At 45.1% G+C, this 11,138-nt stretch overlaps 1 protein-coding gene across 1 annotated transcript; it reads right to left on the bottom strand.

The window, feature by feature from the left end:
* Window positions 1–4,663: 4,663 nt before the first annotated feature.
* LOC127033312 (olfactory receptor 52R1-like) lies at window positions 4,664–5,536 on the bottom strand. The gene has a single exon (XM_050921343.1). The coding sequence runs from the start codon at window positions 5,534–5,536 to the stop codon at window positions 4,664–4,666; it is 873 nt and encodes a 290-aa protein (XP_050777300.1).
* Window positions 5,537–11,138: the final 5,602 nt, after the last annotated feature.

The raw sequence follows: 11,138 nt of genomic DNA on the forward strand, positions 1-11,138 counted from the left end.
TCATATTACCCTTTTGCCCCTGTCATTGGGATGGGTCAGTCTGTTCCTTGTTATCTGTGTGGAATGTGCAAGTATGTGAATGTTTTGATCTCTAGTGTTCAGGACCTTTTAGGTACGTATCTTCTTGCAGAATCAGCCCTTTCCTTGCCAGCTTCTGTGAGCAGGGCCTGCCTCTGGCTCACAGCTTCACTTTGCTTTATGTTAGCAAAGTCTTGACCATTACTTTAGTTCAGGCATCAGGCCTCATACTGGGCCTTTATCAGGGCCTTCACTTACTACATTCCCCCACTTTTTGTCTTTTTATGGGGAGGATGTTTACCCATCGTCCCGGAAAAGCATAATGCATGGACTAAAGATAACCCAGTGGGCTAAACACTGTTATGTGGTCACCTTATTTTACCATCCATACACTCATGCCCCATCTGTCTGTTTAGTCTGCACATTCCCTCGTACGACTGAGAGACAGATTTTATTATCCAATTATTTTTTAGTCCCTTATGATGGGCCTGGGAATGTGAGGCCCAGTACCATGACTGAGGAATGTAATATTATGATTGATCCTTAGAGGCACTTCCGAATAATTAATATATATGAATTATATGGCTATGGCATATATTTGTAGTGTGTATGGGCCTATATGTATAGTATGTATGTGTACATATGGCACCAACTTATATCCAAGTGTCACCATGTTTTTCCAGGCTGCTGGTGTACTCTGGCCCTTTTACTTTGATGACACAGATAGAAACACGCTTCCATTAGGGCAATTCCAGTGACCACCTCTCTCATCATTAGTAGTAGGCTGAGTATTTTGAAATACTGAGATAGGGGTTGTGACAGTGTGTCCCACAGGGCTATGTGTATGAGAAGTAAAACAGAAATTTGGAGTAGTGACACTACGACTGAGGCCTTTATATGTAAATATATTGTAATTAGTTACTACACAGTACTGTCCATTCATATTACAGGTTATCCTTAAGGCTGGTTGTCACCATCTGGTCAGCTTTACTGGGCAGGCAACAGAAGTGGGTAGCTTCTCTGTTCCATTGGTTGAACTGCTCTGTGATACACCAGTAGTTGATGTAGATCCAGTTGTTTCTTATGGATGCTGTCTTCCAGATAACCTACTGAATGGACAGTAACCAATCTATGAAATATTGCTGTGTTAGGATTTAATATTGGTACCCAGACACTGAACAAGATTGTTTTGACTAACATGTGCCTCAGTTAGGATGCAGTGTCACTGACCCAAATTATGACTGGTACTAACAGGCAATTTGTTTACCCAATTTGTAGTTACTATGTAGCTTAATTTCTTTAACAATTTGTTTTTTCCTTGCCTTCATGGTGTTTGCTGCCATTCGTTTGTTGATTTTTACCTGTGGGTGGGTTAAACAGTTTAGCAAGGTTATACACATTGTACTTATTGTACAGCAATAATACAATACAGCAATAATACAGCAGTACAATGATAATACCATTGTACAGCAAGAATACAGGTGAGAGACAGCCCCTCTACGCAGCAAGGTACAACCCCTCTAGGTAGTAAGGTGCCGCCTCTCACCTTGTACATGTTGGTTCGATCAAAACAACTCTATCCATCATATTATCCTTTTGCCCCTGTCATTGGGATGGGTCAGTCCGTTCCTTGTTATCTGTGTGGAATGTGCAAGTATGTGAATGTTCTGATCTCTAGTGTTCAGGACCTTTTAGGTACGTATCTTCTTGCAGCATCAGCCCTTTCCTTGCCAGCTTCTGTGAGCAGGGCCTGCCTCTGGCTCACAGCTTCACTTTGCTTTATGTTAGCAAAGTCTTGACCATGACTTTAGTTCAGGCCTCAGGCCTCATACTGGGCCTTTATCAGGGCCTTCACTTACTACAGGGATAGTGCCTAGGCCTCCATGGAGTCTGATACACTGTAAATGCCCAGGATGGCTGGGTAGATAGCAGACAGACAGATCTGGAGACAGATGACTGAGGAGAGACATGAGCACTTTCTACAGGCACACAGGGTTGTCACTAATGGATCAAAGATCAGTAATTCTCATCAAGAACTATCATCATACTGTGCTGCACCTTTCATTGATGGATCCTGAAAACTTCCAGCTAGGTAAAGTCCCTATGAACATATCACCATTATACAGATAGGTAAACTCAGGCAAAAGGAGACGTGACTTGGCGGAGGTCCCACAGAGAATGACAGACAGAACTCAGGAGTCCTGATTTACCTACTGTAACCACCATCTCCCCTTCAGTAACTGAGTTCATGACAAGCGGGGAATGGACGCATGGTCTAGGAGGGTCCGTTCGCTGGGTGGGTGTGACGAACTTCCCCGGGTGTAACCTGGAACTGGGATACCAGTGAGCCATCTGATATACCAATCAGGGCTCCCTTTCACACTATGAGACTATGGGAAGCCGCTATCTTCTCCAGGTCTTGCACTTACACAGCCATACACAGACAGGAACACATCCAGTTGCGGTTACATGAATGTTTTCACTAGCCACCCATGAACCAGCAATAGAGAGGCTCCAGCCAGTTTCCCCCAGCTCTCCAACCTAGGACCCCAGACATTTTTATGTTCTTATGAGGTATCCCCCTTTTACACCTGGGGAAACTGAAGCAGCAGGAATGGATGTGTCTTGCGCTGGGTCCATATCTCATGCATCCCTAGCTGCCTATATATTGCTTTTTCTCTCTGAGACCTGGCTCATACGGTGCCATTGATCTCCCTCCCTATTAGCTACCAAAGCCACCCTGGCCTCTGCCCAGCGTCCAGCTTTCTCAGCTAACATGGGGGCTTATTCTTCAGCCTCTCTCAGCTGTTATTCCCCTAGCTTCAAAGCTGATCCCTTGTCCTTCCCCCAAGGCTTGGCTCAGGACAAGGGGCTCCCAGCCCATACTCAATGCAGGGACCCTGCCTGCTACAAGCCCCAGCAAAGAGGGAAAAAAAGGAGCAGAAAGCTAAAGAAATAAGCCTCACAATGGTCTCTTCATTCAGGAATCTGTAGCTGAAGTTTAGGGCCCACGAGCTGTTTGATGTGCAATCTCGCCTGCCTGTAGCAACCCTGCTCTCAATTCTCAGCTTCCCGGCTTCCCTCTCCGCTTTTGATTGCCCTGAAGGCCCCAGCGCTGCTTCCACTGCAGGCTACTTGTCAGGCTGCAAAGGGAGACCAACTGGGGGCTGGAGGCAGGGAGGTGGAGATGATCCAGTGAGTGGCTGGAGATAGGGAGAAGAGCAGTGAGCGACAAGGGTGGGCTTTGGAGGAAAGGTAGAACAGAGGCAGGGCCTTATTGGAAGAAGTGGAAAAGGAGGCAGGGCCTTGGGGGAATAGGCAGGGCAGGGCACGGGCCCTCAGGGGTCCAGTAAAAAGCAATTAGAAAGATGGGAACCCTATGTTAAGTGTTATACACAGAACGATTCCCCAGTCTGTCACGTTGACACAGCACATTAGGGTCAAGGAAGTCTTTAATGTCTCTTTGACTGGCCAGCAAGTGATTCAGGGAAGAGGGCCCAACAGCATGTGTCATGGTACAATTCCCCACTCTGAACCTTAGCGTCCAAAAGATGGGGTACCAGCATGAATTCCTCTAAGCTTAATCACCAGCTTAGATCCTGTAGTGCTGCCACCAACCAGGAATTCCAGTGCCTGGTACACTCTAGTCCCCCCAAAACCTGGCCCGGGGACCCCCAAGACCCAGACCCTCTGGATCTTAACACAAGGAAAGTAAACCCTTTCCCTCACCGTTGCCTCTCCCAGGCTTCCCCTCCCTGGGTTACCCTGGAAAATCACTGTGATTCAAACTCCTTGAATCTTGAAACAGAGAGGAAAATTCACCTTCTCCCCTCCTTCTCTTTCCCCCTCCCAGACTCTTCCTGAGAGAGAAAGTAATCCTAACACAGAGAGAAATTAACCTCTCTCTCCCTTCCCTCCTTTCTCCCCACCAATTCCCAGGTGAATCCAGACCCAGTCCCCTGGGGTCTCACCAGAATAAAAGAAAACAATTAAGTTCTTAAACAAGAAACTTTTAATTAAAGAGAGAAAAATAGTAAAAATGATCTTGTAAATTTAAGATGGAATAGGTTCAGGGTCTTTCAGCTATAGGCACTGGGAATAACCTCCCAGCCTAAGTATACAAGTACAAATTAAAATCTTTTCAGCAAAATACCAATTTGAACTCCTTCCAACCAAACACACATTTGCAAATAAAGAAAACAACCATAAGCCTAACTCGCTTTATCTATCTAGTACTCACTATTCTGAACTTATAAGAGCCTGTATTGGAGAGATTGGAGAGAAACCTGGTTGCATGTCTGGTCACTCTGAGGCCCCAGAGTGAACAACCACCAAATTCTAACAGCACACACAGAAACTTCCCTCCCTCAAGATTTGAAAGTATCCTGTCTCCTGAATGGTCCTCTGGTCAGGTGACAGCCAGGCTTACTGGACTTGTTAACCCTTTATAGTCAAAGAGATATAAAGTACTTCTGTGCTATTAACTTTTCTTATCTGTTTATGACAGCATGTCTCCAGCCAGCTCTTCATAGATCTCAATCTGAGAGCCAGAGCACCAGGAGAAAACTTTAGGTCCTTTTATGAGTAAAGAGCTGGAGCAGACTGTCCCGGATCTGTTTGGTCCTCACACCGTAGATGATGGGGTTTAACGTGTAGGGGGCACCAGGAGGTTCACATTGCCAATGAGAACACGGAAATGCAGGGCCACTTTCTTGCCAAACAGGTACGTAAGGGAGGAGAAGAGAGCTGGGATGAAAAAGGCTAAGATGGAACAGAGGTGGGAGCTGCAGGTCCGAAAAGCCTTGAGCTGGGCGTCCTGTGTGGGGAGGCTGAAGATGGCCCTGAGGATCTGGGTATAGGACACAGCAATACAAATCATATCCAGACACTTTACGCAGAATAGCACAAAGAGGCCATAGTAACTACTGATGTGGGTATCGGAGCAAGCCAGCTTCACCACGGCTATGTGCATGCAGTGTGTGTCGGGGATGATGTTGGTTTTGCAATATGGCCATTGCTTTGTCAGGAGAGGATAGAGTAGTATAAGCATGCTGCCACGCAGTGCCACGGCCAGTCCAATCTTCACCACCATGGGGTTTGCCAGGGTGGTGGAATGTCTGAGGGGATCACAGATGGCCACATAGTGATCAAAAGCCATAGCCATGAGGATCCCAGACTCTATTACCGAGAAGCAGTGAATGAAGTACATCTGGGCGAGGCAGGCACTGATCTCGATCTCCCTGGAATTGAACCAGAAGATGCTCAGCATTTTGGGCAGGATGGACGTGGATAGGACCAAGTCGGTGATGGCCAGCATGCAGAGGAAATAGTACATGGGGGCATGGAGGCTCTGCTCCATTTTCACGACGAACAGGATGGTGAAGTTCCCCAAGATGGCTATGGCGTACATGGTGCAGAAGGGGATGGAGATCCAGATATGGGCTGTCTCCAGGCCAGGAATGCCCAGCAGGATGAAATTAGAGGATTTGGTGAAGTCAGTTGTGTTGGAATCTGACATGGAGTAGGGGAGAACGTGTCCAACTCTGAGGCAGAATGGTGTCTCTTGCATGTACTGTACTTTCCCCTGACTTCCTGTATGTGCCAAGGTCCTAGGGTGATGGTCACAGTACAAATGCCTGGATGGAGAGACAAGGTTAATATTAGACACTACATGGACTCCTGGAAGCTGTTCTCAAGGCTGAGGCAGATTTTTCACTCTCCACAAATTAAAAAATGACATTTTCACTATTCAGAGAAATAAATCATGAACAACTGACCATACTAATGCCAATTCCATATTTTATGGTGTTCTGTGCATCAGGAATTCCTACATAACTTGGCATGGGAAACCTTAAGAGGCACCGGTGGGAAACATGAGTGTGGATACTGGCTATTCATCAGTGTTCCTTAATGCAATAAAAGCCATGCTAGGAGTCCATGCTGTAGGGAGTTCCTCATTCACCCAGTTGCTCAAAATGTAAGAGTGGAAAAGAAACAAAGCTTTGACAAAACATGTACCAGAGGGAAAAAAAACTAGAATCAAATCCAACTAGAAACAAATTCAGGGAAAAGACCTGCGCGTCATTGAGAGGAGCTCCATGGAAACAGTTGCTCATTCACAGCCATGGCCAAAAGAAAGATAATGTCTGGATGTCTAAGGGATGGAGAATAACCTGCTCTGGACACGCGCTGAGCTGTGGACACTCAGTCTCTGTAAAGGATGTAGCAGATAGAAAGGAGATTTCAGAGACAGGCTGTGAGAATGGGAGTGGCTGCCATACGCTGACAGACTGAAAAGTCTGGGACTGTTTAGTTTAGAGAAGAGACAAAGAAGGGGGCATATGATAGAGGAGAGCAAAATGAAGAAAGAACTGATGAAATTTAAATGGACAAAACCAGAACAGTTCCCAACCAGGAATATCTATAGACAGTGTTTCAAAAGAGCTAATTTCCCCAAAGGAGAGGTGGTCAAGAGACAGTTGTGTTCTGCATTTGGAGAGAAGCAGTATAAGATACTCGTATCACATGAGGTGATGAAATACTTTCCAGTCCATTAGAAGACAAGGATGGCGACAAACAGCATCTACAACTGAATCGTAAAGTTCCAAACACCCGAGTTACGACTGGCTGATCAAGAGCACATCTCACTCGGGACCAGACGTAAACGGTGAGGCAGCTGGAGAGCCAAAAAATCCCAAAAGACAGGGTGGAGGGGAGGCAAACCCAGGACAGTTCTGTGTTAAACGTCAGGTATTCAGTAAAAAGGGGAAGGTTTAAAAAAAAGATTTTACAAAATTAAGAAAGAATGGAAAAGCTGGTCTGGGATTAGTTAAACAAAAAAATCTTAGGAGTGTAATTAATGCCTGTCAACAACATGGTTTATGGAAAACATGTCTTGTCAGATAAATCCAATTTCATCCTGAAATGAGAGTGCACTTTTGATTGATCCTGGGAACCAAGCAGATGCAATAGCGCTTGATTTCTCTGAGGCATTTGTTTCAGTAAGGGAAAAAAATAAGATTAAAAAAATGCACAGTATACAATACCAGTAGAGCACAGGTAAAGAGGACTAAAAACTGGCTAACTGAGAGATCTCAGAAAGCAGTTGTCAATGGGCCATTGCCACTGAATGGGGGTGTTTTTATGAGGTTCTTCAGGGTTCCGTTTTTGGCCCAATACTATTCAGTATGTTCATCAATGATCTGGAAGCAAATAGAATATCACCTCAGATAAAATTTGTGGACAACCCAAAGATTGGCAGATTGGTTACAAAGAGGAGGCAAGGGCAGGCACTCTGATTGATCCGGAATATTTGCTGAGCTGGGCCCATGCAAACATAATGTTTTAATACAGACAAATACAAAGGGATACTCTTGGAACAGGGAAAGCAGGCTCGACCCACAGACATGGGATGCAGGACACTGAAAAGAATTTCAGGTCACCGTAGACACCCAACTCATCATGAGCTCCCAGTGTGATGCTCTGGCCAAAAGCACAGAGATGATCCTTGGATGCATAAACAGGGGAGCAATACATTGGAGCAGGTGGAGGATTTTACATCTGCACATGGTATTGGTGAAACTGACTGCATCCAGTCCCGGGATCCACATTTCAGAAAAAATGTTGAAAAACTGGAGAAGGCACAGAAAACAGCCACAAAAATGATTAGATCTTCATTTATTCATCTTAAATACCAATGACGTGCTCTTTAACCTAGTGAAGAAAGGCAAAACAGCACCCAATCACTGGAATCTGAAGCCAGACAAATTCCAGTTGGAAATAAGGGCCAAGTTTTTAACACTCAAAATGATTAAAGTTTGCAACACACTGAGAAGGGAAGTGGTGGATTCTCTAACTCCACATGGCTACAGATCCAGACTGGATGCTTTTCTGGAAGATCTGGTTGAGGGTTTGTCTACACTTAAAATGTTACGATAGTGCTACCATGGAGCTTCAAGGTAGACACTACTCACACCGACAGCAGGGGTTCTCCCACCAGCGCAGTTAATCCACCTCCCCAAGAGGTGGTAGATAGGTTGATAGAAGAATTCTTCCATTGACCTAATGCCGGCTACACCAGGGTTAGGTTGACACAGATACATCTCTTCGGAGTGTGGATATTTTCAAAAATGGAAAATGCAATGTTAGGTTGTATGAATGAATGCATAACATGCAAATCATGGCAGGTGATAGTACTCATCTACTTGGCACTGATTAGGCCTTAGCTGGAGTATTAAGTCTAGTTTGGGTCACTGATGTATAGGAAGAATGTAGAGAAACTGGAAAGGATCCAGAGACAAGCGACAATGATGATCAAAGGGATAGAAGACAAGCCATGAAAGCAAGGGCCGAAGCAACCATTTGTGTTTGGTTTGGAAAAGAGAAGAGTGAGTGGAACAAGGGAGCCATCTTCAGATACTTGAAAGCCTGCGATAAGAAAGATGGAGGAATGTTATTATCTCTTGCTGCAGAGCACAGGACAACAGGCAGTGGGTTCAAACTCCAGCATAGCAAATTTTGATTATATCTGAGAAAAAACTTCCTAACTGTAAGACCAGGAGGACAATGAAAAAGATGCCCTGGGAGGTTGTGGAAGCCAAAGGTGGCGGGACATCCAAATCTCTGGGATGGTTTAAATACAAAACACATCCTGCATCTTGGCAGGGGGTCAGACTGGCTGCTGCTTGCATGTTTCTATCCTCATGGCTCTATAATTCTTTAATGTAAAATCCTAGAGTGGAATAGGCCTTAGTCACACACGTTATGAAGCCTGAATCAGGGGTAAATGTGCAAAATTTAATGACTGGTGTTACACAGGAAGTCAGGCTGGATGATCAGATGGTCCCTTCTGACCTTAAATCATATGAATCTATCAACAAAGTAGATCAGGCATTTTTATTTACTCTGTTTCACAGCACACAAAGAAGGGAACATCCAATTACAATGAAAATCTGAACATATAAAATTGAGAAAATAAAGTTGTCAAAATACTTCATATTTGGCCTGTGGGACTCCTTGCCACCAACATGGTTGTAGCAAACAACTTATCTGAATGGGATTCACCAACTGATTGGCCATTGTAGGTGGTTCTGGGGGCCCCCTTAGTTAAGGCTGTCTGACACCTTCCATTAGGAGACCTCATTTTCAGTGGTTTATACGTTTGCCAAACTCTAACCATTTGGACGCATATTTGCAATGCTGGGTGCCTGTTTCTGGATGAATTGTGTTTTGAAAATTTCAGGAATAACAGTTCAGCCAACATTTCGAGTGAAACTAGGCAGGAAGATGTCTTGCCCATGTTGAAAAATTCTTATAGTTATTCCAGTGAGGAGCCCTAGCACCTCCATGCTTTCCAGCAGATAAAATTAAGGTAACTCCTCCCTTCCCCCCGTAAACAGCCAGAGCCCTGAAATGTAAGAGAAAGAGGTGATAGTGTCTGTGCATTAAGATATATCTGGCTCCTGAGGTCTTTACTCAGTTCTTATTCCACGGGGAATTTTGCCTCAGTGGGGCCTGAGCAAAATATAGGGCATAGCCTCCTATTTTGGCCTTATATTGTACATCTACTAACACCTCTCATTGTGAAGGATCCACTGTGCCACTAAAATACATCCTCCTCAGGTCATGAGGCCAGCGGCAGGGGCAGCTGGGTGTCCACAGAAAGGAATGGCATTTTGGACAGTGATACAGGAGCAAACTCACCCCTGTGGCGAGCAGATATTTAATGGCTGTGCAGAGCAGAAAGGACCACAGATCTATTCTCTATCCCATTACACCCACATCACAGTGGGTTTGCCGAGCAGGTGAGCTCCTCAGCAAGAGATGTGTACCTGTGAACTGTGAGACAGAAGTGTCTTTCCTAGGAATCCTCGTCAGGTAGCCATGTCCCACACCTCTCTCACCCCAGCATCTGCAGCAACATCCCATGTAGAGAGCAAACACAGGGTTTTACACCATTTATAATATAGCTCTGTGCAATCCCAGGGGGGTTCGTTCAGCCTCTCGGGGAGAAGTGGCATCTGGATATAAACAGGCTGGAGACAAGTCTTTCTGCATTTCTATGCTATTTATACGGCCTTAGGAGTAAACAGTAATTAAGGGACCTTCCCAAAGGGAGATGAGAACTCTGGGGTTCTATGCTGAGTCAGAGAGGAATTGGCTGCTCTGTGTATTTGTATATATTTTAAAAATTATAGTAGATTAGGAAGAAAACTGGGGATAATAACTTGTGCTCCATAGGGTCTGATATCCTGTAAATGCCCAGGATGGCTTGGTAGATAGGAGATAGACAGATCTGGAGACAGATGACTGAAGGGAGACACAAGCACTTTCTGCTGACGCACAGGGCTGTTTCTAAAGGATCAGAAATCAGTAATTCTCATCAAGAATTATCATCATGTGTGCAGCACCATTCATTGACAGATCTTGAAAACACCTAGCTAGGTAAAGTCCCTATAAACATATCCCCATTGTACAGAGAGTCAACTCAGGCAAAGGGACTTGGCGAAGGTCCCACAGAGAATGACAGACAGAACTCATGAGTCCTGACTTACCTACTGTAACCAGCATCTCTCCATCAGTAACTGAGTCCATGACAAGAGAGAAACGGGCTCACGGTCTAGGAGGGTCTGTTTGTTGGGTGGGGGTGATGGATTTCTGGGGTGTGTGATATGGAACTGGAATACCGCTGAGCCCTCTGGCTAACCAGTCTGGGCTCCTTCTCACATTGTAAGGCTATGGGCAGCTGCTATCCTGTCCAGGTCTTGTATTTACACAGCCATACACAGGTAGGGACACACCTAGCTGCAGTTACATGAATGCTTTCAGTAGCCACTCATGAACCAACAATAGAGAGGTTCCAGCCGGTTCTCCCCAAGTCCCCAGCCTAGGACCCCAGAGCTGTGCCATTTCCCCCTTGTCAGGAGTCTGTCCAGTGGAAGTTTATTACCCAGTCTGCTCTTTCCTCAATGTGGAGAGGACAATGCACCAACTCCATTTCCTGAGGAGATTTCCCTTTTGCATTTCAAACAACACTCTGTTTCAGGCAAAATATATAAAACAGATGTATTAAATACAGATAGATACATTTTAAGTGACTGTAAATAATAACGAAGAGATCA

The sequence above is a fragment of the Gopherus flavomarginatus genome, chromosome 1 (assembly GCF_025201925.1).
Source record: "Gopherus flavomarginatus isolate rGopFla2 chromosome 1, rGopFla2.mat.asm, whole genome shotgun sequence".
Classification (NCBI taxonomy): Eukaryota; Metazoa; Chordata; order Testudines; family Testudinidae; genus Gopherus; species Gopherus flavomarginatus.